This window comes from Liolophura sinensis, chromosome 10 (assembly GCF_032854445.1).
Source record: "Liolophura sinensis isolate JHLJ2023 chromosome 10, CUHK_Ljap_v2, whole genome shotgun sequence".
In the NCBI taxonomy this organism is placed as follows: Eukaryota; Metazoa; Mollusca; class Polyplacophora; order Chitonida; family Chitonidae; genus Liolophura; species Liolophura sinensis.
This window is the reverse complement of record NC_088304.1, coordinates 20,297,399-20,325,135: the sequence shown is the minus strand read 5'-3', so window position 1 is coordinate 20,325,135 and position 27,737 is coordinate 20,297,399. Positions and strand designations below refer to the sequence as shown.

At 40.2% G+C, this 27,737-nt stretch overlaps 1 protein-coding gene across 1 annotated transcript; it reads right to left on the bottom strand.

Annotated features, from left to right (window-relative positions):
• Positions 1–3,590: 3,590 nt before the first annotated feature.
• Positions 3,591–26,614, bottom strand: LOC135476986 (tryptophan decarboxylase-like). The gene is made up of 5 exons (XM_064757134.1): positions 26,260–26,614; positions 5,970–6,132; positions 5,526–5,679; positions 4,710–4,884; positions 3,591–4,192 (listed from the first exon to the last, which is right to left on the bottom strand). Exons 1-5 carry the CDS (start codon positions 26,612–26,614, stop codon positions 3,591–3,593), a joined length of 1,449 nt encoding a protein of 482 aa, XP_064613204.1.
• Positions 26,615–27,737: the final 1,123 nt, after the last annotated feature.

Here is a 27,737-nt window from a genome sequence, read left to right as displayed (position 1 = left end):
GGCATTGTCGTCTGGGAACGCATAATTGTCTTGGAACTCTGCCCGAGCCCACGGTATCATGTTACGCTCAAGGATATCCCTGTAGCGCACCCCATTTAAGTTTTCTCTCAACACGATAAGAGCTGATTTCCCTCTGGAGTGCATTCCTCCCCACACGTGGACGGGCCCGCCTCCTCGTGCCACTGTTTCCTGCACACAGTCATCATTGAACCTTTCTCCTACCAGTCGACGAACTCGCACCCTCCCATCACATTTATGGATGAGATAATTTGATTCATCGGCAAACACCACATGTCGCCAGTGACCGACTGTCAAATGTCGCCATTGTCTTGCCCATGCTAGACGTTGGAGGCGATGGCGTCGTGTTAGAAGGGGCTTCCTGAGAAGTCGTCTTGCCCTGTAGCCACGTTTAATCAACCTCCGTCTCGTCGTTCGTACGGAAACTGGCACATTGGTCGCCTGGACCCTTTGATCACGTAGCCATGTCGCCGGTTTTTTCCGGTTCCGTCTAGTTATTTGCAGCAAATGACGGTCGTCACGTGCAGTCGTTCTGCGCCGCGGACCTGTACTTTTGCCAGGTGCCATTTGACCAGTCGTTCGGTACAAAGCTAACACTCTGGTAACAGTGTTACGCCCTATCCTGGCTCTTCTGGCAATGTCCAATTTAGAATAACCCTCTTCGTCCAAGGTCACTATCTGCCATCTTGTTTTTGCACTACAGGGACCCGGCATGCTTATAACATACCGAGAATACCGAATGACGTTTTTTGTTGTCTGGCTGTATCAAACAAACCCGTCTGCAATGCCAACTTATCTGGTCTACGAATGATAGCTCAATGGTATGACGTTCTTATATAGTCCCGCCAGTAGTAGACGGAACGTGTTTAATTGGGTTTGCCGCTCCTTTCAGATGCAACTTATAGTGATTTGGAAAGACGACATCCAAATTAGGTTGTAGTGGATACCATTATTATGCAAATGCCATTATATTATAGGTCAACGCAATGCACCAACCATTATGGCCGAGACTGTACCACAACTAGCATTTTGATGGGAGGAAACCCACGACCATCTAAAGGTTGCTAAACACCTTTCCCCTCTTTTGACCGGATGGGAAGGCAGCATGAGGTTGACTTAAACTCACAGTGACCACATTGGTGAGGGGCTTCTGGGTCATTTTGTGCAAAGCCCTTCGGCCACGGAGAACACGCCTTTGATTTTAACTGTTCATATATCCAGTGTGGCGATCTAATTCAACACGATGAATAGACTCCCTATCCCCGGGTTAAGCGACATTAGACAAAATCATCAATCAGAGCGCCAGAGATTCTGGACGGTCTGTTCATATTTACTCACAAGAACATTATACTAATTGTGATTCTTTAGAAACTTAGAGTGAAGACGCTTGGCGGAATAACCTTGACAAGCTTGTTTTTGTTGTAATAACTTGGAACGTTGATAGAAATCGTCACACAACACACATGACCTAACAAACGCTACAAGGCGAGAGATATACACGCGATATCCAGAACACTTTGGTATATTGCTGTTCAAGTACGGATAATTTAAAATGTCAACATTAAAAATATCCCTTTTGTAAAGTTTGGGAGAAAGGAAACCTCTTTGGACTTTGTACAAATATAGGTCTAGATAAGATGTACCATCAAGAGAATCTGTGGTTTCCGTCCAGTGGCGTGTGTATTTATCTTTCATAGAGTTTGCTAGATACGGATTGTTCAAAGCTAACAGATCATCAATACGCAGTTCAGTGAATGAGAAATATCGAATTCTGATATAGTTTCTACATATAGTCGAATTCATATGAGAACAGGCATAGGCCGGCCAATTTTGTACCCATAGAAATACATATACACTGTTGATCCCATGACTCGTAACTTTTGTGTGCAGTGGAACAGAAGAAGGCCTTGATGTCTTTGACGTTAATATAGTAGTGGCCGGTTTTATTAAATACTGAAAGAATAAGTGATGGAATTCTATCCATAAAATCCGTGTGAGGAATAGTAGCATAGAAAGTGGAGAAATCCCAAGTAGGTATGTCCTTGTACGGTACAGGTATTTGAGCGTCTAGTTCTTCAGTGAGGCGTTTAGAGTTTTTATTTATCCGCATATAGTTGACGCCTTAAACTTTTCCTTTCCCCAAAATGACTGTTCTTCTTGTAGTACCATCGTTAAGAGAGTCGATACAAGTTTGGTTGTGCGCCTTTTTGACCCTGCAGTGGTTGTTTGCATGATGATTTATGCATGGTTTGGAATCCAGTAAAGTTGTGGTATGTTGGTGTGACGGGAAGGTACGGATATACGTTTCTGTTTGGGAAAGAAGTGGTCTATTTTCAAATAGTTCCTCCAGAGTATACGTTGTTTGACTTTCAAATGAGTATTAGTATTAATATGGTGGATTGCATACACAACCCTTTTCTTAGCTAGTTCCAGCGAAGTTTCAAAGCCTGAAGATTCGGCCTTCTCGGTTTTAGACCACCTTTGGCAAAGTTTTCAAATGCTGAAAAGATTATTTTTTATTAGCTCACATGTTTAACTTTCTGGACTCGGAAACCACAAAAGCAGACAACGTAAGTCATAATTGTTTACAGTATCAAGGTTACCGGTCATGACGTGTTGACATGGATGGTAAATGAGGTCTCACAATTCACAGTCACAACTGTATCTACAAGATGTATAATCACAAATCTCAAAATATTTGGCTGCTTTCGCGTGATTACTTCTTTAAGACATCTTATTAAACTTCCTCCAACCATTGTTGCGTTGACTCCTATAAACAATTGTATTTTGTTAGAATCCTGTGATTGACGGGATGTGAAGTTGTCAATTAATGGGAAAACTGTACTGCAAGCTCCGCCATCCAAAATAGTTTTCGATCACGGAGTTTCCGTTCGACATCGGAATCGATATCCTTTGAAGTGACATCGATCATGGCTATTATCTTATGCTTATATTTATGTAAATTTATATACTTATGGCTCTTGCTTATTATTAATTATTATCATCCGTGTCGAAATAAAGAGAGCACCAAATGAGTACATGTATGGATAGAGTATCTTACCCAAAGTTTAAAGGCTGTACGTTTATAATGGTTTGTAATATCGCTGTTCAAAATAAGAATATCATTACTAGACACTACCAATGTTTACCTTTTATATTATATAATACCAATGCGGTCGTTGTGAGTTCAAGTGCAGCACATGCTGGCTTCCTCTCCTGGCGTACGTGGTATGGTCTGGCAGCAACCTGCATATGGTCGTTGTCATTCCGAGTTCTGCCCGGCTTCCTCCCACCATAATTCTGGCCACCGTCGTATAAGTGAAATATACTTGAGTACGGCGTAAAACACCATTCAAATAAATAAGAAAAATAACACGTTAGTCTGCAGCACACTACAGCGACTTATTATAAATATCATATCAGAGTTACGCTGACATGTGCTTAATTGTAATCGTAACTGTACATTCTAAAAATTGTCTGTCTTTACACTGTCTTTCAGACGAGCTCTTGCAGTAAGTAACTGAGAAAATTCATGTATAAATATTTTAGCCACTGTGTGTCTTCTTGATCATTTAAAGTCTTGTAATGAAAATGTCTTTTTCTCTTAAAATGACATCTAAGTTCCTCCTGATGGCGGACAATGCGATGTCAACATCCTCGATGTGGGAACGGAAGGACAAAATGCATAACCGGATGTAGAACAAGCCGTCTGCTGTTGTCGGTGTCATACAGACTTGTCCCTCCTTGGCTATCAGCTCGTGCCATTTGCGCGTGACGTCATTTCCGTCTTCACTGCCAGGTTGAAAGTACCGGAAGGCGATGACAGTCAGATCGGGCTCCGTGCACGTGACAACATCGGCCATATCACGAATTGACTTGAAGGCGTATTTCGTTAGTCGCACTTTTTCTCGCAACGCCGTTTTAATCATCTCTGTGCCCAGACTCTTCAACATAAACCACACCGGAAATGCTCTGAAGGGTCGGGTCAACTCAAAACCGAAGTCAGTCGGTGAATAACCGTCCTCGTCAGTTGAATCTGCAATAAACGGGGCGCTGTCTCTTGCCATTGCCCACTTCAAAAGTTTCCCATCCCGAACAAGCACGGCGGCCGATCCATATGGGGTCGAGAGGGATTTGTGGAAATCCAATGCCACAGAGTCGGACATGTTTATCCCTGAAGCAAGAGGAGAAGACGTCATTAGGGACTTAATCGTTTAGTGTGTTTTTCCCTATCTTTATATCTTATTTGTATAACAAAAACTCAAACTCTTGACAAGGTATCCTTTAAGGCTGACCATAGGAAAGCTTTTTAAGAAACATGTAATTCCCAAAATGCCAAAACGGTGAAGTAATAGAATGAAAACGATCCTTAATCTCCTTAACGATCCTTAAAATGTTTTGAAATGTTAAACTACTTATATACTTGGAAAGCTAACGCCTGTACCTGGAATCCCCAGCTCCACATGTACATGGAATTACACTTCAGTTGGTGACTAAAGTATTATTGGTGAGAATTATTTTTTATATTTTATATTTTTTATATTTTGCATTAGAGGTGTTGCAGTATCCTTAAACTTTGTCGACATTCTCACTTTTATTTGTGCGGGATTTTTGGCGTCGTGTATAAATAGCCACATCTGCTGTTTTCAGCTGTCATAGCATCCACCTTCAAAAGTACTTTGTATTCTCACCTTCACATCGCTTCTTCACAGCCTCGTCTAACATCAGGCACCCTCCAATAGCAGCATCCACGTGAAACCACAGACCGTGTTTCTGGGCCACCTCGCTGATATCTCCCAGTGGGTCAATCGTTCCCAGGCCGGTAGTGCCGACTGTGCCAACCACCATAAAGGGATACAACCCGGCCTGGAACACAAAACATTTGAACATTAGTTTCTACTGGTGTGGCTATAGGTACATTTGTTTTGCTGGAACGTATCTGAGTCAGTAACTAGTGTTGTGTCCGTTATATGTTAACGAGATTAGGTTGTCTAGTTCGTTAAACGCCATGTATTCATGTATGTGTAACTGTGACTGATGGGTCAACCAGGGTCGAGTGTTTGCACTATTTCGCAGCACAATTATTCAGATGGACCTCACCAATGTGGTCGATGTGAGTTCAACTCCAGTTCATGCTGGCTTCGTTTCCGTTCATACAGGGGATGGAGATCTGTCAGGATTCTGCGTTTTCCTCCCACCATAGACTTGGACGTCATCGTGTAAATGAGATATTCTTGAGAACGACGTCAAACACCAAACACGTAAATAAATACATCGATGTAACGCATGTAAGATTTCAGTAGGAAAACTAATTTTATATATACATCTACCAATTTGTGTACGTTCTTGCTGAATACAACATTCCACTGCATTACTACTTTAGCTGGGTAAGAAATACAGCAACCTATAAATTAGCATAAACAATATTAAATTTGTCTATATCCTATGTGAAATTTTGCTATATAGAATCATACTGAAGCTATTCTTTTCTTTGTGGTGATATGTACCTCTCGGTCTTCCATTATCAGCTTTTCCAGTTTTCTGGAATCCATTCTGTATTTCACGGTAGGCACGTGTCTTACAATAACGTCCGCCAGGCCAACAACTCGCAGAGCTCTTGTATGGGAAAAGTGTGCTAGGTCTGTCATGTACACCACCGATCTATTAACGAAGAATAATTACGTCTTACTTGGAAACGTGTTCTGTAAGATAGGGCTTTGGTGAATTTATTATGTAAAAAGTGCTCATCAACTCTAATACGTGGCTCGTTGAGACTACCGCCAACAAAATGCATCATGCTACGTGTGGGCTATAGCCTACAGACTATTTCATATTCTGCAAAACTGATTCGAGTTTCATAGAGATAATTTTTACAGCCCATCCCATTTCCCTTAGACCCATTTTAGCAGAAAATGATCAAATAACTTATATTTCATACTGCAACTACGTACCTACGGAACTGGCTGCTGTCCGCCAGTTTAACATGGCGGGCTGTAGAGAAAGCCACTATAACCCCCATGGAGGTTCCGGAGACTGTGCATCCTCGGGCTTGCTCGGGATATCCGATAATGTCACTCACCCATCTCAGTACACTCAATTCAATGTCACAGCTACCTGCAGAGGACATTCAATCAAATGTACCAAATTAGATGTACAATGAGTAGTTGTAAAGCAAGTTGCTATATACAAGTCTGCAAAACGGGCAATTAGATCCTAGATTTGCCTCCCAACTGAAGGAGCATGGGTTGGGTAATAATGCCAGATAGACATGACAGGCTGTTGAGACACAAATGAATTTCTGCACTGTTATTTTACTGACAGGTTAAATATACTGACACGCTTCAAAAACGCACCAACATGAATCCATGAAAATATCATAATAATTTGAGAATAAGAACAGAAATATTGACGGTTAGAAATTAAAGAAGGGTCAAAAACGTTGTCAGGTTTGATAGTCTTTGTGTGAAAGGCCACTTAAAGGCTGTCAGCACAATCGCTATTGCAGCAGTGATGATGCCATCACCTTGATTGAAGTTGGACTGACTACAAGGGGCAGAGCAGCACGGTTTGGGTTTCAGCACAGTATTATCACAAGACCGAACACACTATGGTTATTTCGACCAATTCATGGCGTTCTCTTTTTTTACGAATTTCAAGTCAGGAACACCTACGGACCTATGCGTTTCTGGCGTTGCCGTGGTGAACGTCATCTTGAAAATTGTGTTGCGCAAGCTAATCAATGGGGTGGCGAAAGTGTGATGGTTTGAGGCGATGGTTTCATCACAGAACGCATCTCCATATATGTATTGGTCGTGTTATGCAGTTTACTACAGGAACGTCATTTTCAAACGTCGCATTATACCATAGTTTGGTCAACACCAAGAGTTGCATACTTTCTAACAGGACAACACCAGGAATTGCATACATTTACTTTCTAACAGGACAACACCAGAGCACAAATAGCAGGGCTTCCTGCCACAGAATGATGTACTTGTCGTTACATGGTTACTGAGTGATAAAATACACAAATACATGGTGTCATTAATCCTCATATTGGGCCAAGCGCACGAATTTATCCTGCAAAGACACAGTCAATTCAATGCAGAAGATGGATGTAGAGGTGAATCGATTCAGTGATGTGTGAACTGCATTCACAACCCAACACAGCAGACACACTTAACGTCGTCTGCAGGATTCCAGATTTTATCCCGTGTCAGACAAAATGCTCCGCTTTTCACTGGACAGTCAAGGTCACGTTGGGTACAGACATATTCTCGAATCCTGCAGACGACGTCAATTGTGTCTGCTGAGTAGGTTATCTCCCTTTGTTTCGATCCATCGATGGTCACATCGCTGAAGCAATTCGGTTTTCTGCACTGAATTGATGGGCCCTTGCAGGATAAATTCGTTACATGGTGACTCAGTGATAAGATACACAAATACATGGCGTCAGCAATCGTCACATTGGGCGAGGCGTACGAATTTATCCTGCAAAGAGGTCTCGCTCAATTATTAACACTATATATTTGCGTATCCTTTCACTGAGTGACTTTGTAATTAATAATATCTGTAACTCACCTGCCCGTTGTTGTCTATTGAAGAGCAGAGTACTGAGGGATAAATTTTAATCCATCACATGCCTTGTATTAATGTGATTGTTTATTGAATGTGATGAGATGGTGACATCACTGCATGTTTTTACCTAATTCTCCTTAAGCCTTTGTGCTGGGGGTGGGGCGTGTAATTTGCCACTACGTATGCTTTGACATGAACAGTTTGAATAAAACCCCGACTGAGATATCCTAATAAGACGCCTGTTTCACTGGTATCGTGTGACCATTTACCACCTAGCACGCTGTCGTCGCTACTCAAGTTTTGCTCTCTAAGCTGTACGTCTTTAATTATATTATTTCCCGATCTATCGCCCGACGAGCACTAATGGGACGGCGACCCCAAATTGCCAGCTTTACAGATCTCGCACTTACCATAGGCTACAACATGAATAACTGTTATCTACCGATCGTGTCCATAAGAAAGGCAATGCAATTTTAAGACAATTCAGGCAAAAAGGCAATTTGCATTGTTTACAATGCAGACAGAAGTGGTCATACCAGTAATGACTTTATCTTTGGACCTCTTGTGTTTTCCATTTCCTCTTCATTAAAATATTGTACTTTCCAATGACAGTTGTCATAACTAGTGCGTAACTGATTTATATGAGTGTGAATGTAATACACAGCCAACACCATATTTAGTTTAGCGTCAGTTCCACTTTTCACCTCTTGTTCGTTTTTAATGCGTTTCAGTATATATCAGAAATTTCTCTATATTGGGTAGTGCTGAAAACTATTTATCCCTTTAAAGTAACAAAATTCTTCGCTTGAGCAGCAAAAACTAATCAAAACACATGGCGGTCATGCTAGGCTGCTTTTTTGATATGCTGTGGGGAAAAGTGCAAGCTGCGCGTGCTGATATGGCAGTGCACCACACGAAAGGGGAGATATATATATATATATATATATATATATATATATATATATATATATTATATATATATATATATATATATATATATATATGTGTGTGTGTGTTTGGGATTGATAAAATTGATAAATTTACTACGTAAATAATAAGGTAAAATAAACTGCCACGTACCTGTATATAACTCGGTAGCTTCATTCACCCCTGACCGTATCTACCATTATAAAAATTAAACCGTTACCCTGACCTTGCTAATTTATGCATCGATGAATATCTATATCACCCGTTAATTCAGTTCTATGTTCTAGTCAATCGGTCGAGGAAAGGCCTGCTTTTTCACGAAAGTGAACCATGTTCGAATCCGAAATACCGAAAAATAATCAACCAATTGAAGGGCCCCCGTGGATCAGTCGGTTAGCGCGCTAGCGCAGCGTAATGACCCAGAAGCCTCTCACCAATGCGGTCACTGTGAGTTCAAGTCCAGCTCATGATGCTTTCCTCTCCGGCCGTAAGTGGGAAGGTCTGGCAGCAACCTGTGGATGGTCGTTGGTTTCTCCCGGGCTGTGTCCGGTTTCCACCCACCATAATGCTGGCCGCCGTCGTATAAGTGAAATATGCTTGAGTACGGCGCAAAACACCAATCAATCAATTCAACCAATTGAAACATATTTGTATATGTGGGTTTACATCTCTATTGTTTACAATCTATTAATTGACTGATTTACTGCTGTACGGTCCTCGAGCCATTTTTACTTGATTGACTGGTCAAATTTATGGAGTGCCCGGAGTAGCCCACTGACCATTTGCCAGATACAGCTGTAGCGGATAAACAATTTCGCCCCAGCCGAAATAGCGAGAACTACATTTGAGCGTGAACTCAGTGGTCAAGACCCCAGTAAACACTGCGAGCCGGGGTCGAGTTTACAAACTATCGGCACACTATGCCATCAGCGCATTTACCATGGTGACGTATCTCCCAGCTTGTTATTTTCGTATGCGACTGCATTGTAAAACAGACCCCAGAGCGTAAAACAAATAGGTGCCCTTTGTGAAACCGGTCTTTTTTCTATGCAAGGCTGTTGCATGTTTTTGAGAAAATCAAGAAGACTGAAAGTTTTACCTGGGCTTACAAATGGGGCTAGTGGTAGAATATGTGCGATGCTGGCCAGATACTCTGAAACTGAATAGAGGAGATGTCCGGATCCTGATACTAAACCGAAAAAGGTTGGGTGGCTCATATCTACACCTACAACAAACAAAGGCGGAAGGTCAGAATGATACGCATTGCGGAAGTTTTCCCACGTAAAATAGTTGTAAGTCTGGACTGTTACTTTATATACCTTTTTGTGGGCAGAGCGGTAAGGTATATACTCATCCGTTGGGTGAGAACAATAGTTCAGCTTAAAAAGGAGAGGCGATTGCGGGGTTAAGTTAAGGTGAATTTTTAAGCCAGAAATCTTAAGTGAGATCGACACTGATTCGCTAAGTTGGTTTCCAGGACAAATTATAGCTAATGAGGGCAAGCGATAGACCAGACCAAGTCCAGCTGCTTGACAAATTGAAAACAGTTGACCCGGGTCTGGAATAGCTTCATTCACACATAAACCTAATACCTCCCACACGTACTCTGGATACGATTGTTAAATACGCCCTTGACACAAAAGCATTTAGCAAAAAAACTAGTAAGAAGAACAAACTGATAATTGTCTTTAGCATAAACAACAACAGTATAAAAATTAGAAGCAGGATAGCGTCAACTGTGTGATAGTTAAAAAATGGCCACATGTAACCGGTGCAATAAGGCCTCTTTGTTAATTTACCTGAGCAACAGTCTTTTTTTCTAACTGTTCACTTAAACGCTGAAATAGTAGGAAAAGCGGTGAAAGCCTCATGTGAAAATTAGCTATCACGTCGAAAAACCTATTAGCTTTCGGTTGTCAGTATGGTTTCTTATAGTGGATAGACAGATATCGATGCAATAAATTGGATTTTGCCGTTAGTTTAAGTGTTAAGCTGATGCACATTTATGAGCAGGGGACTGAGAACGGATGGCCGTTCCACAATGCGTACAAGATGGGCTGGATACTGATTTAACTTGTCAGGGTGAGCTGGCAAGAAAACTGTCTCGAGAGAATAATTGCTTGAAGAAAAGTATTGTGACTTTGCCTTATTATTCCTTAGTAAAGTTAGATTTATTACGAAAATTTCTTCCCAAAATCGAATGAAAGAGTCAAATCTGTTATCAGTCAGAAGGGTTCGCTTCGGGAACAGTAGATTTAGGGTCAGTCCAGGGTCGAGTCACACCTAAGGCCTTAAAAGAGGAAGTTGTCACTTCCTGGCTTGGTGTTCAGCAACGACTGGTTGACCCTTATCAGTATAATGGCTTGAGTGGGGCAGCTTACTTGCCTTAAGTAAGGCGTGTCAGTAAAGCAGCACTAGATAAAATAGCAGTGGAACTCCGTCCCGCAACAAGGAGGAACATTACATGTACTCTAAGGGTTCCATAGTCGTCATATGACTGAAAAATTGTTACTTGCGACGTTAAACCCAAAGCCCTCACTCAATCAATCAGAAGGTCCTGCTATGTTGAGTAAATTCCCGTAAGTCCGTAACAGCCACCTATACCAAATACCTCCACCCATGCAGGACGAAAAGCAGCAGGACGGCTAAAACACAAACATCGCCTCGGGCCGCACTAAAAGAAACACTGGCCCTTCGAACACGCAGCAGAGCTGACACTCTTTGGTTGGGTATCACTCTTTGGTTGGGTTTTTGTTTGTATTTTCTCATTGTCACATTGTTTAATACCGATGTTACGGAAGAGATCTTAGTTTTTGTGACGTCACTCTAGATAGATATAACATGGCAAAATGAGGTCACCAAACGAGTGGGTAGGTACTGAAGATTGTTTGCTATTTATTTTGTTAATAAGGAGTGTAGAATTTTTGAAAATATTTTGTTTAAATGTTTTAAACATTTCTGGAATACTGCTTTATGAATTAATTCTGCTTTAATGGCTAGCTTTATGTTTATTTTAAAGCTATCAGATTATCTATATACCGTTTAGTTAATGTTAATGGGTCTGGTGAGGAGAACGTACGAGAACAGGTGTAGGTCAACCTATAGGGCAATGGTGGGGGGGTGCAATTTGTACCCATTGGAAGACCTATACAGTGTTCGTTTATGGTTTCCCCGAATTTCGCACAGATGTTATTAATGAGAAACTCAAGCAACTCGATGAACAACGAAACATCCCATGAATGGTTACCCTTGTCTAGGTGAACTGAAGGCTTTGTTGGCTTGACCGTTAATGTAGCGATAACCAGTATTATTAAACACCGATACATTTAGTGTTAAAATGCTATCATTTGTTATTTATTATTTGATTGGTGTTTCACGCCGTACTCACTGATATTTCGTTTATACTCGAGCGGCCAGCAGTATGTTGGGAGGAAACCCACGACCATCCGCAGGTTGTTGACAGGCCTTCTATCATTTAAATCTGTGTGAAGAATCTGTGTGAGGAAGTGGTTGATGACTTAAAACACAAGCAAGATGTAATTTCTAATGATCAAGTTTGTCTGAACATATTAAATGACGCTTACCTGAGCGTACAACGTGCTGGTCAAACACACGTATCAACTCCTCTAATCTTAGTGGGTCATTTCCAATCTGCATTATGCTTTCTAACCTTTTAGTTTGTCTGCTTCCTTCATTTTGAAACTGAATACTTGGGTTGAAAAGATGTGGTATTGAAATTTCAGATGTACCGTTGACCTCATTACCGCGGTTTGAAGTAGCTGATGACCAATGTTCCCTCTTGGACGATTGAATCTCAGGTTTTTTCAAACGGCTCAGGAAAAGTTTTGTATAGTCTGCCAAAGCCTTTAGTGCGTTGTTCTGCATGGTCTCATCCTCTGTATGTTCCCACTTGTCGGCGATATCACGGAGCTGCCGTCTCTCTTCCGCTTCATATTGACGTTCCATTACAAATTCTGGCTGGCAAATGATATCCGTAGAACATCCCAAGAAGATATGTACCAGGCAAATGGACCGGTCTCCTATCAGAGTTGTAAGCCTACATACCAAGAGTTCAGAACAGCCTCACGGTGAAAATGCTGACATGTCTTACATTTTTAGTAGGTCGAAGTAACACTTGGCTAGTCATGCATCATATAAAAGGACAGTACATGACCCCGGGGCAATTTAACAAGGAAATATAGATTCACCTTCTTGGTCATTTTTCTCTATTTTTAGGGGAAAAATTCATGTAAATGACTAACCAAGAGTTTGCAAAAGGCATTTATGTGACTGATCGCAAAAGATATGTTGAAAACAATCTGTTTTCATCTTGTTACGCCGTAGCAAAACAAACTTATAGAGGAACTATCGGCCAAAGGGATACACTGCGGGTGACAAGTAATGCTCTTTATAAAGTAATTATTTGTAATTTAAACAAAAAATTTTTCTTTCTCGGTTTAAATGTATGTGGAGCCTCACAGTATCAGACCTATGCTATAGGAGCTCGTGTCACTTATTGTCTTTATAGAGACAAGAAAAATAATTTAAAAAAAGAACATGAAAAAAGCAGTTTGATTCCATTTGATTCAATCTGTCGTCGCTGATCTGGTTTTTCTCTCTCTATGCTGTACCCTTACGGATTCAAAGCTAAACTAGCTTCATCATCAGAATGGGTTCTGGACTGAGATAAACTTGTAGGCTTCGAATTCGAATGACCGCATTGTATTACATAAAGTATGCGTGGATAAAACGGACTAGTGACCAGAGACTATGACTCTAGCCCCATGTTTTAAACAAGTAGAAGGTTTCGGACAAAACGGTATTTACATTGAGAACTGGAAAAAATTCCCTTTTTCTTGCCTTTTTTTCAGTCAAGTTTCCTTGGGTTAACCTCTCGGCGCTGAGCGCCAAGCGAAGCAGAAACAAATCTCACTTTTAAAGACTTTGATGACCCAGCCCTGTGTTATTTAGATGACTTCTCAGTGATACCGTAGCGTGCGAGAACTATACTATGCCGCGTTACTGAACAATTGTCACGAGACTGAAGTCCTATAGATTGGGTTGGTTACGCCGTATTCGGTAATATCTAGGTGTATGTAAGCTGACAAAAATTTATAGGTATATGATATTAGCTTGACTTTAATAGCTCACTTGAATACGCATGTATGTATAAATATGTACTGAATTGCCTCATCAGTGTATTTGCTACAAACCTACGAAGAAACGAAGAAAGTATACACAGTACGAAAATTCGACGGATTCATGCAAAGTGAAGCAGTCAACAGTTTTCAGTGATGTTGGAAAGACGCAAGATATGTTCTAATAGACAGAGTGAATTCAGAATTCAAATCGAATACCATGATAGAGTATAAGGTGTGTCTCAGTTGCGTTTTGATTGCAACTGTTCAGATATCCAACCATGCGATCTGTCCCGAGTTAAGCTGAATTAGACACAATACTGAAGCAGAACGTCGGAGATTCGAGACGCTCTGTCCATATTTACTTACAAGAGAATTATACTCATTGTAAAATTTAAGAAACTTGGAGTGAAGCTTGATGGAATAGCCTTGACACACTAGACTTTTCAAGCGATAACTACTGACGTTGAATGAAATTGCCACACAGCACATAGGGTCTAACAAACGCTACAAACTGAGATATGTATCTTGCTGTCCAAGTAATTACAATTTACAATGTGAAATATGAACCTATTCGCCTTGTCACAAAAACTCTCTATTACACTAATCAAGACTCAGAAGTACACCAATTTTAACACGTATTTTGTTTATGAGAAAAACTACTACACAGACTCAAACATATTGATATAACGCAAGCAGTAGCAACTACGTAGTGTTAAATGCAAAGTGTCGTCTTATTTATAAATACCTCGATTCGTTTGTTGTTTCCAGACGAAACAACGCTTTGTTGGATAACACCTGGCTGCAAACTTGCCACAGGCATCTCTGTAAATGTTTTTTTTTCCAAGAAAAGCTATATTTCTCATTTCTCAACAGAAGCGAGGGCATAATTACATTCTGTCTCTCAGACTGATTACACAAGTATTGGATACAGAATAGGTTATCATCGTTCTGAAACGTGAATATATCTGTCACATATATGGCCTTCGCTACAGTGGAATCCCGTGATCATGAAAGAGGTTCAAAGACAACTCAGGGTCAACACTTTGTCGGAATCAAGTTGGCATCGTGACGGCTGGTTTACTGGCCAGACGACACACCCGCGATCAACAATTCACCTATTTTACCCAAGGACTGATATCTGTGTTATGTTCAATGTAGAACATGCATTACACATACACAAACCGAATGTACAGCGACTTAAAGTCGCAGATAAACAGCAATAGAGAAAAAGTTCCCCCATGTTTGGGAATCTTCATAATCCGTTCCAGGCTACTTGTAAATCCTAGTTTAGGAGACACCATGTGCGTTCAGTAAACACCGAAAATCTGTCCAGTTTATGCTTATGTCAGTATGTTACAGAATCATCGTTTTTGTTGGTTTCGTTTTAATTTTAATTTGTAAACTGCCACCTTGCTCACGTCCTATTGTGTCAAGACGTAACTATATCCTTGTGTGCCGCGTTATGCCAAACTAATATAACAAAATATTCTACATTTATTCACACGAAAAGACAGCTGATACTGTAAACTGAATGCTATAATTTCTTTCTGTTGATTTCTCTCGTCCAATTGCTGTTGCTAAAACGCAGTTTACATCAATTTGTGTCCATTGGATCCATGGGAATCTACCTGTACGGTTTATGATCTTAATATAATTAAGGATGTACAGCATAGAGAGTAAAACCATAGCAGGGAGGGCAGTGTGATAGCTGGCAAATGGTCACACGTAACCGGTGAAATACGGTCTTTTCACTTCACCTCAGTCAGGGTTTTATTCTAACTGTTTATGTAAATGTATAAATAGTTGCAATGTAGACGCCCCCTAGCACCATGGCGTAAGCACAATTATTTTTAAAAAATACGGCAATGGACCTTCCAAAATGCATATAGATACGTTTGTGTTCACTGAATCCATACCGATCGTTTAAAACGTCGAAATCTGAAGAAAAACGGAAGAATTTGGTGATCAAACATCAGAAAATCTACTTCACTACAATAGAGTCACCATTGACTACCTGACGTCATGGAGATACTTTTCCAGCAGGCTTGTGAGCCTTCTTTATGTGTACAACACAGACCATAAGAGACAATCGCTATACTTTTACAGCCAATTTCGAGATTATTCCATGCCCAAGTGTGGCTTTGCGACTGCAGTAACTCAATGCAGGGTACTGTAAAGTTACATACATTTCCTGAAAATGCCACACGCTGAGAAAATATTGACTGGATCTCATCAAAAACACTCGTGGCCTCCTTCGCTCAGTTGGTTAGTATGCTAGCTGTGAGTTCATGTCCAGCTCATGCTGGTTTCCTCTCCGTCCGTAAGTGGGAAGGTCTTGCAGCAACTTGCGGATGGTCGTGGGTTTCCCCGGGGTTGTGCCCGGTTCCCCCCACCATAATGTTGGCCGCCGTCGTATAAGTGAAATATTCTGGAGTATGGCGTACCAATCAAATGAATAAATAAATTCAGCCATGCTTACTAAAATAAAAGTCCGATAGACGAGGTTTTTACCACCCCCACCCCCCAAAAAAAAACCAACCAACCAAAAAGAAAATAAGATTTTCACTCCCGGTAGGCAGAAATTTAGTTACTTGTTTGTTTGAAACAGCAAGGCTTCACACGAGGTACATGAGCCTCGGGGCCAATAGAGTTCTAGTCATTGGTGTCAAACTCGTCTTCTTTAAGAAGATGGATCGAACCATCTAGATGACATAGCTGATCCATGGAGGTGGAAGCCTGTGCAGGCATTTCCGAACAGGTTACCAGCAAACGTGCCAGGTTATACAAACTTATTTTAATGCCGTTTAAAAAGGCATGTGGCAAATTTGCCAAATGTCCATCAGCGAGCAATTACATCTAACAAACGCAAGTAAATTATCTCTCAAAAAATGAGGCAAAATGACGGGGTTGCCAAACCACAAGGAAAAAAGATTAAAGCACTGAAGAAAATTGCCTATGAAAAGAAAATCTCAGGACTACATCTGTGGAATGTGGAAGTAGCTAACAAGAACAAAAGAAGTTGTATCCAAAGCAGATGGAAAGCTAAAAATTGAGTGAAGTAATATGGTTGTCAGATGAAGCTGTACAACAAGAAAAGATAGCAAGAGAAACTGATAACAAAATATTCTCGTCTGTTCACACTTTAATGAGAGCAATGTTTTGTTGCCTTGAATAAAAAACACTGTTTTGAAAGAGAAAAAAAAGAACACACAGCAGAGTTTAGCCAGATCGTCGATCAGTTCAATGTGTTTTCTATCTTGAGACATGGAATATTCTACAAAGATAGGCAGAAGCCATTATTGTTTTGTGCACTTTTTTGCATGTCACTTTATCGACGTGCCTGGGGGAAAGATTTGATCGCGAGATGCAAATAGGTATTGGATATTTTCAGTTATCTTCGGTTTCTCACTGCTCTATTCATCGACTGACCTCCGATTTTCTAAATTATCTCAGGCGTATCAGGAAGCGCAATGACTCCGCCAGGTCTTTGCTGTCCGACTAAACAGCCCGTTAATAACAGTTCATCACTATGGAGAATTGAATGCTTAGTTGATGGGGTATTATTTCTTGCATTATGCGAACCCGCCACTAACGTGGAAATGTGCATCCAGTGTATACCATTGAGACCACCAGACATGTACAAACGACAACATCGTGGAGTGTCGGGTCAGCCTGAAAACCCGGTTTATTAGTCTAAGTTATGCAAAACATTAAACCTTTGGAAATTGTGATTACAGCTAGAAATTATACTATGTGAGCCAGTCGTGTCATTCTTGTGTCTGCGCAGCATGTTAAGATCGTAGCTGAAAAAAAAATAGCCCGGAGTCAAGACTAGCAAAATTTTTGTTGTTGTGGTTCACTGTGGCGGTGCTATCCGTTATCCGATCGGTGAATTCTAATAAAGGTCTAACATCACCTTTTTCACCTAACACTCCTTATGCCATTTTGCGTGGAGGGAGCGGGCTACGTTGTTACGTTTTAAGCATATACATGAAAATTTTGATTAAAACTTTACATGACCATGAGACACTAGGCTGAATTTTACGGTATTCGTATCAATGGAAATCACCACGGGTATTAGACAACTTATATTCTAATGTATGTTTTTATAAATTGCTTAAGAAACGATCCCGATGATGTTGACTGGTACCTTGTTGCCTTTATTACACTATTGACCGATTCACGTTCGTAACGTACTAGTCACAAGTCAGTGACAGTTACTGCAAGGATATTTTTTAGAAAATTAAAAGTTTTCTGTGCTCAAAATAAGTAGTATGTATGTCCAAAATTTCCAGAATGCCTGGGAGGTGGGCATTGCCAGAGTGATGGACGCAGGGAGTGAGAACACATCATAATGGTGATTTCCTTGAATGTCGGGAATTGTCGAAAAACGTGGCAGTGTGCAGTGATACGGGCATCCACTGACCATGCACTCAGTACTTTTTGATTATGGACAGGTTAAAAACTTTCCGATTCCAACAAAGTAATTCTTATTGTATTACTTTTGTTTCATTTGTGCTCTCCAATTTGTTCCAAAATAAAAAAAAAGAATGTAAATGTAATCTATTTCTTTGATTGACCATAATATCATATCTTCAAAAGCAATCCGTAACACTATAATGTGCCCACCACAATTCTGCCCGCCGTCGGATAAGTGGAATATCTTGAGTACGGCGTAAAACACCAATCAAATAAATAAATAAATAACCAATCAAATCAAATCATACCTTACATCATCCATTCAACTTGTAAGACAAAACGTTCGGTGGGATTTATGAATCTCGTGTAATGTTGTGATGGTGTACGAAAAACCTTGTAGTATTCCCCAAGCATTTTTTAACAAGGGTTTAAGGAATATGCATGTACGTATACCATTATGGAATAATTGGATAATAATATGTTAATTGTTTTGTGGAAAAACAGCAGGTGATTTCAAATTTGCCTTGCTGCTTTATAGAGCGTGTCATGGCACATTTTGTAACACAATCCTTTATGACCGCAATAATGCAAAACGCAGACAAACTGATATACCCAGTTTATTAGAGGTTATCGAAAATACTGATTTCTTTTTTATGGATGGCCTAAATTCTAGTGAAAAATACACGCGTAATTCCGATTTGCCCTGGGCTTTAAGGTTTCAAGTGTGGTAAAATCGTGTGTTTGTCCAAAGACCGGTAATCAATAATACCTTTAATACATAAATACATACAGCTTAAAACATGATACACCAGATGCCCTTTTTTAAAATAATATTCTTCAGAATCCATCCAGAGGGAAAACTTTCTATATTCTTATAGTGAGGCTGATGTATGTCGCCAGTTTCTTTCACGGCACATTCATTTGAAATTTCCCCAGGCCTCTTGATTCCTATCACGTGACATTATATGTAAATTTACATATGTAAAAAAAAAACGACACTTCCTCAGAAAGGACAAAATAAATCTTTGAGATAAATGCCTAAAAACAGTTTTAACTTTACTGCCCAAGTGTTCTTTCCCCAAATGAGAAAGTCGATAGTTAATCCCCTCGTGCACATTTTTAAACGAATCCATTCTTTAGATACACTTCAGACATCTTAGACAATTCACAGACCTGAAATGTGAAAGAGTGCGTTTTTTCTGGTGAGGAAAAAGCCGAATGCTTGTGTAACTATGAATTCAGCAAACCCATGTTTGTAGGTGTTTTTTGTGTTCTAGCCACATTTTTGTTTGACTGGTATTTAACGCGGTAGAAAATTACGATTTTTTTTTATTTTAGCATGTATACGTCGACGGCAAAATTGTGAATTAATAAAGTTCGGAGAATACCTGTCTAAGACACAACCTTACCTAACACACCCTCCTAATGTGTAAAGCCTGACCCAAGCTGGCCATTGATTAGGATCGAATGAGCGGAGGAAAGCTGACCGTGGAACGTTGTTATTGGTTGACGGCTGGAATACGAATGTCTGTTTCGACGGCATTGATAAGTTAACAGGGCCGAACCAAACCACCTTGCTTAAAGTCATTTTCATATAAATGTTACTTTTGTAAACTGATTGGAACAGCTCAGGGTAAACGTTATATAATTTGTAACCATTCTTAGGAGATTTAGAAATCCTTAATGAAAACACATGCACCGTATCGTACGTGTGCAACAGACGTACAGTTTCGGCAACTCCGACAGGATATGTATATTCTGTCTAAGCTGAAGAACTAAGACCTCTTTGGTCTAATGGTTAGATCATGCGCCTCGAAGTCGGGAGACCCGGGATTAAATCCGACTTCGAGTAAAATTACTACGGGTAATATCGCTTTACTTCATAGCCGTTGTCGTGTGACAAGGAAGGTCAGATGAAGAAAACTTTCTTGATTTTATGTTCTATTTTCGGGATATACGTTGAAAGTTATTGGCGATTCGGTGATTACTATGGAGAGAATGCTTCCCTTCTACAGTGTCTAATCGCACAAAACAACCTGCATGAAAAAAAAAACCCACACTGATGATGAAGAGTGCATGTCTGAATTTTACTTGAAGTTTTGACATATAATTTCAGAAAGTTAAATAATTCCAAGCAGTTGTACCACTGGTTTTTCTTCGCCTTAGATTGTATTCAAGGCGATAATGTGTGTTGAGTAAGTGAGTGAGTGCTTGGGGTTTAACGTCGTACTCAACAATTTTCAGTCATATGACGACGAAGGAATCATTAGGGTGCAAAAAATTAGACGACTTATCGAAGGCAAGTAAGCCGTCTCGCCCGAGCCATTATACTGATACGGGTCAACCAGTCGTTGCACTATCTCCTTCATGCTGAACGCCAAGCGAGGAAGTTACAACTTCCTCTTTTAAAGTCTTAGGTGTGACTCGACCAAGGATTGATCCTGGATCTACCGGTCCCGAAGCGGACGCTCTACCAACTGTGCTATCCGGGCCGGTAATGTGTGTTGAAGCAGTTCCCAAAACAATCACATGTGGCATCCCAAGAAGCTCGGACAACCTCGGAGATAGATCAAGCCCGCCGTTGTTTGGCATTTTACCTATTTCAGAAAAAAATTTAACCAAAATTAAAACTGTTTGAAGGTTTTGTTGTACACCGAAAACGAATTAAAATACAGAGCCGGCACGTATTTGTTGTTGATATTCCGGCTTTAAGGAACGACGTAGTCTTGCTTTCTAGAGCGATTGTCAGGGACGCCGGTTTCGTATTTGGCATAAACCTCATTAAAATTATTGATTCCACCAAAATCTGTTTTCTTTAGCAGCAAACCTCTTCAATCCGTCTTTAATGGATTTTTACGACGAAGGATTTTTTTTTGCTTTGTTATGACAGCTTGCTCATCTACATGCTACATGGGTTATGAATTAGAATTGGTGTCACACCACTACCCCAAAAAATTTATCATGAGTTTTTTTTACCGTATTTCTAAATCCGTTTGAGCTAGTCAGAAACCTACACAGCGACACGTTTCAGTTCTTTTACTACACCAGACAAATTAGCCAACCCTTCATCGAATTATAATCAATAGTTGTCAAAAATCTCTCCAAAGAGTTCTGCTGGTGGAGTAAGTCTTACCGGGGTATGGTCCCTTTGACATGTGGTATTGTTAAATATGATTTTAGTAAACTTTAGACCAGTGTCGTTGAATAAATCGCAATTAACATCTCTGCCTTGTTGGCATACTATAACATTATAACAATGCAAAGGGACAAGGCCTCGAAGAAGCTTAGTCCACCAGCAGAACCCTGGTTTATACGCAATACAAACATCTCCGGTGCGCTGGTACATTGTGCCTGGTCCGTATTCCAGGAGTTCACAGCCCTCAGACTGATAGTACTTATAGATGAACTAGTAGTACTTATAGTCGAGTCTGATTAACATTTTAACCCGCAGTAAACTGTCTGCCAAGGTGCCTTTCTCCGCCATTTGCTAAAGGAGAAGAAAACTTAAATATCAAACAAATACCATTGAAAAGAGTATGCATTTTCTCACAGGTGACAAAATTCTAATATGTACCTCAAGTTGATAAATTATCAATAAAGTCAGCGCCAAAATCCGCTGTGGGCGACTCCATTTTGCCTAAGAACTAGTCCTGAAGTCTTCTGTGTTAGGAGGAGAATTGCCGTGGGAAATCGCCGAATTACAGGGTGTTAAAGATGAAGGACGCGATGGGCTCAACGATTTATACCAGCTTTGCCGTTTTCAGGCTTTACGTGTGTGGCGAGGAAAAATCGCAAATTATGCAGCAGACACCACCAATTAGAAAAAATGTGCTCATTTCAGCCTATAGTGTCATAATTTTAAGTTTTCTTCTCATTTAAATACACTGTATGCCATTTCCGACATATTGCATACATGTACCAGTACACCGACCTGTCGAGCTTTATAGCATGATTCTTAACGGTTCCTTTGAACATGGTGTCTACCTCTCTCAAGACACGTTCACACGGAGCACACTGAAGTTAGCAGCGGGTTAGTTATTTGAATAAACTAATAACTAACCAGCAGCGGGTTAGTTATTCGAATAACTAATAACTAACTCTCTGCTCTTTAGTCATTCCAAATCAGTTATTCAAATAACTAACCAATATTCTTGAATACGGCGTAAACACCAATCAAATAAATAAATATAAATGAAATAAATAACCCGGTGCTAGCTTAGTTATTGGTTATTCGAATAACTAACCTGCTGCTAGTTAGTATGACTAACCCGCTGCTGTGTTAGCCATTAGTTATTCGAGTAAATGATTTTGAATTACTACACCGCTGCTGGGTTAGATATTGGTTATTCCAATAACTAACCCGCTGCTGGTTAGTTATTATTTATTCAAATAACTAACCCGGTGCCGGTTTACTTATTGGTTATTCGAATAACTAACCCGCTGCAAGATTAGTTATTACTTATTCGAATAACTGATTTTGAATAACAACACCGCTCTATGGCCTCGTCTGGCTCTGAGATCGGTTAGCCATGTTCCCAGTTTAGCTTCCACAGTAACTGCGCTTGATCCTTACATTCACTAACCTGGAACTCGACCCTGCGCTGGAACTCACAGTCACGGGGTTGTAGGAAAAGTTGAGCAGGTGTGAATTGCTTTTTTCCCCACATTTCCCCACATCAGAAAAATCCTACATATATCCATGTACATATGTATTTTTACAAATGCGCACGCGCGCGTGGGAGTTTGTGTGTGCGTGAATCAGATATGCATTTTTGCTTTAGTTATTTTTATTCCCCATAAAACTGTGGTGTAAAATCTACGTGAACTGCGAGAGCTTTCATGCAGTTGTTTTGGAAATAGTTACAGACGCAAAACACTTTTGCGCAGCTGTAAACGTCTCTTGTTTCGTTCCTCTTAGATTCAGTACAAGGCAATAATATGTGTTGAAGCATCCAAGGCAGCACATCAGCAATTTCGTAGATTAAGCTCGCGATTGTGTAGCAATTCGTCAGTTTTTGCTGGAAAATTGAGACTGACATCTAATCTGTTTGAAGGCTTTATGATACACGGAAAAATAATGCAAAATAGAAAGTCAACGCGTGCCTTCTTACGGCATCCTGGCTTCAGGGTTCCACATTATCTAGATCTGTAATTTGCTTCATTCTTCGTAGCCTGCTTTTCAGAAATGCAAATCTGTACTCTTCCATTTATAAACCTGGAACTCTTTTACAAAGTGCTGCCCTCAACATATTAAAGCTGTGGGCCTTTAACCCTAATGCAATTCTCATTTCATATTACATAGCTATTAATAGATAATTAAGATTTTAAATTCAGGATGAACAAAATGTACCTGACAAGTTAAACTTTTTTAAACACCATTGGCGGTTACGGTCACGGGCATACTTCGGGAAATAGTCGATTTACGACCGCTAATCAGTCTGGAGCTGAACTATACCCTAACTGCAGACGTCTGCAGAGCGGTAAGGTATATACTCATCCGTTGGATGAGAACAATAGTTCAGCTTAAAAACGGAGAGGCGATTGCGGGGTTAAGTTAAGGTGAATTTTTTAAGCCAGAGATCTTAAGTGAGATCGACAATGATTCACCAAGTTGGTTTCCAGGACAAATTATAGCTAATGAGGGCAAGCGAGAGACCAGACCAAGTCCAGCTGCTTGACAAATTGAAAACAGTTGACCCGGGTCTGGAATAGCTTCATTCACACATAAATCTAAAACCTCCCACACGTACTCTGGATACGATTGTTAAATAAAACTGTTGACACAGAAGTATTTAGCAAAAACTGGCAAGAAGAATAAACTCATAATTTTCTTTAGCAGAAAAAACAGCAGCATTAAGATTTTAAGCAGGAAAGCGGCAACTGTGTCATAGTTAACAAATGGCCACACGTAATCGGTGCAATCAGGCGTCTTGTTGATTTACCTGAGTTACAGCATTTTTTTAACTGCTCAAAAGCAAGTGCTGAAATAGAAGGAAAAGACACGCCATCTCCACCCCCACCCCCCAACACCGTGTAAGTCATTTGTCATTAAAACGCAGTTATCTACGAGTTGGGTCCATCGAATATAATATAAATCAATGGAGTTGAGGGACTCTGCATGAAAACAAGACGTAACTCTGATCATAAAAATGAGCTTTTATGAAAACATTGAAGTCTTCATATACCTGTTTCTGAGAGAAAGGTAGTGGAGAATTTTGATCAGACATTGTGTCTCAATCCCATTTAGTTTTACTTTTTTCCTTACGAAGAAGAGGCTCAATATTTATTATCATGGTTGGTTGAGTGGTAATACGTAGTATTGACAACAATTACTTCACTTGTATTACAAATATTTCACTTATAAGACGCAGGCCAGCATTATGGTGGGTGGAAACCGGGCACAGCCCGGTTGAAACCCACGACCATCCGCAGGTTGCTGGCAAACCTTTCCACGTACGGCCGGAGAGGAAGACAGCATGAGCTGGACTTGAACTCACAGCGACCGCATTGGTGAGAGACTCCTGGGTCATTACGCTGCGCTAGCGCGCTAACCAACTGAGCCACGGAGGCCGCACATGATAATGAATTTATTGTCCCAAAGAGCTTCAAATGTATGACTAAACCGATGGTTAGTGCTTTCTTATACAATTCAGATGTCTCACACCCACCCGATACGAATGAAGTGTATTTATAGCTCAGGCGAGCTGTGACGTCACAGTGTGACGCGCATCCTCACTGGCATATAGGCCGTTCACTTTGAAGCGGGTGGACTTGTGAAAGAATGTGGAGCCGAAAACTTGTGATTAAAGTTGAATGGTAGTTACTGTTGAGAAAAATAAGGGTCAAGGATGACCTGCGAAGAAATATTTTCAACGAAAATGCTCAAAGTTTAAGTGGTATGCTCGACAGACATCTTTTGTCACTACTTATATTCGAAAATGTTGCCGGAGTCTACTTTGCGACAATAATAGCTTTTGCCACACAGGTGATTAGTAAAAAATCACCAAATATGTTATACGTCGAAGTCATGGCCAAGTAATTTATCTGACGTCCTCTTTTAGTCGGAAAAATCTACCTTGTTTTATCCAAATTATTAAGCTTTCTTAAAACGTACATAAAATTTTTTTGGCACAGTTTTACCTGACGTTTCGTGTCGTGATTGTTTCCCATAGAGAGAATATACCGGATAATTTATGTATCGTGACGTTTATACATGTGTATCTTATATTAATACAGTGGTTTTGTATGTTGTAGTATTCAGTATTTGAAGATGAATTATGTAAAGAAGCTAACTTCGTTCGCCCGGAGTCACATCTAATAAATTGCACTTAACAACATTGCATTTTTTGTTAACTAATTCCGCCTAAGGCATGGTGCTAGATGCGTAAATTGCTACTATTTTTACATTTACATAAGTAGAATAAATGCCTGACTGAGGTAAACTGACAGGTTGCCGTATTTTACGGGTTACGCGTGATAATATCACACTGTCGTTGCCGCTCTGGTTTTACTCTCTATGTTGTGCGCCTTTAATTATATTAGTATACCTGCCGTTCACGAAAATGGATCTTAAGGGTAAATGATCCCGAGGCCGATTTCCGAAACAATATTCCAACACAAACACTTAAAGTACCAAGAACGTATGCAAATATAAAAATAGGACTGGTTTATGTAGTGTCTGATAGCGTCCATTTTTGATCGCGACCTGAGGGACCTTTAATTTAACACCATTCTCCGTGTTTCGTGTTTTTCGCGCTATTCGCTGGATCGGTAAGTTCGCGGTCTAAATGAATGCTATCAGCCACCATAGGTTCATGCAAAGAGAACATTCAATATTGTTAGTCTACCGGATGTTGCACGTATAGATGACACCTGTTCAGTCTTTAGGTGATATGAAGTGAAAATTGCGTTCGCCGAGAATGAAATGAAATGTCACAATGTGAAATCTCCATTTTGCACGAATTTTGCCCAGTTGCGTTCCGCATATGGTAAGGCCGATTAATTTCCGTTAACTTTAAGTGTTTGTGTCGAAATGTAACTACTAAGAAGAAAAAAAAGAAAAGAAAATTTCAAGATGCCGAAGTAAACAATTCTTGAATGCGCATAGGTGGACAAGTGGAAAAGTAAGCGCGAATTGATTATTCCGAAAATTTGAGATCATTCTTTACATAACGCTTACCTGAACGTACAACGTCTTTGTCAAAAACACGTATCAGCTCCTCTGGTCTGACAGTGTTTTTTTCTATATGCAGTATCTTTTTCAGGTTTTCTTCCTTTTCCCCACTAAGTGTAATTTGTTCGGTTTCGACCTTTTTAAAGTCAATAGATGGATTAAACGCATGTGGCCTTAAAACTCGAGGTGCGGAAAGGTTTTCTTCATCAAGGCGTGTTCTCTTCTCCAACTTGGTGATTTCAGGCTTCACTTTGCCGTTGGTGTGAGACATAAACTCACGACCGTCCTTGTCCAAAACACTTTCTGTTTTTTCCAGACGGCTGAGAAAGAGTTGTGCATAATCTGTTAGACACTGTAGCATGATGTTCTGGGTAACCTCGTTCTCCGTCTATCTTCATTGCTCTGCGATATAAGTCAGCTGCTTTTTTTCCTCTTCTTCGAGCTGACAATCCATGGCAAACCACTGTGTATGCAATAGCAAATGCTTCAGTTCTGTAGACAATGTTAACTGCAGAGAAGCTCAAACTGAATATGGAGCATATGAGTGCGCTGTAGTTTTCCTGATATAGTTTAATACACAGACCGTGACGAATCTGTTACATATATGACATTCATTGTAATTAAAAATGACTAAATTTATACTGTTCACTTGCATGTAAAGCAGTTGATACGTTTTCTTTATCTCATGCGTTGCTCCCAGTAACAAGCCAATGGAATCGCTTTCAGCGCCCATTCATCGTTAAAGAACAGTCCGCAAATGATGGATTAAAGGACACAAAAGGGTACTATAAATCAAAGGGTATATGGATTCAAGGAACATAACAAAAAACAAAACTTTCATTTTTAAGACAAATTTTATATTTTTTAATAACCGATCTGTTTTATGCACATTCTCCACCAATGGCCGGAAATATTCTGAAATGTTGAAGAAAATGAAGAAAATTAATATTATCCCTCAGCATTCTCAATGTTCATCCACAGTGTGTTCTTATCTAATGTTTCTTTTTCATTATTCACACTATCGTTTAACGGCAGGAAGGCTCTAACATTAGCATCCGCCTGGAATCGGATGGGGTCGATCGCTCTCCTGATGCCTGCTGTGCCGATAACTATAAAGGGAGGTAATCCTGCACGATTTGTTTGGTTGTACGCGTTTTGTCGGATTTACCTTTGACTTTGACCACAGTTTTAGCGTTTTATCACCATTGGGCGTATTCGAATTGCTGTTCCCACACGAGAACGAGGTTTTCATTGTAAAAATGTAACACGGGATTTTCACTCATTCATTTCTCCGGCCGGGAACGGGATGCGAAAAGTACTAGTCTTGACGCTTGACCCGGTAGACATGTAGGGTCAAGCACACTTTTCCGCCATTGCTTCCGGGGTAGCTTTCTTGTTGGCTATTGGCAAATCTCTCTTTAAATTATGATAACCTCGTTTTCGCAAACAGGTCAGCTATATACTTATGAATCAATATAGCCCTC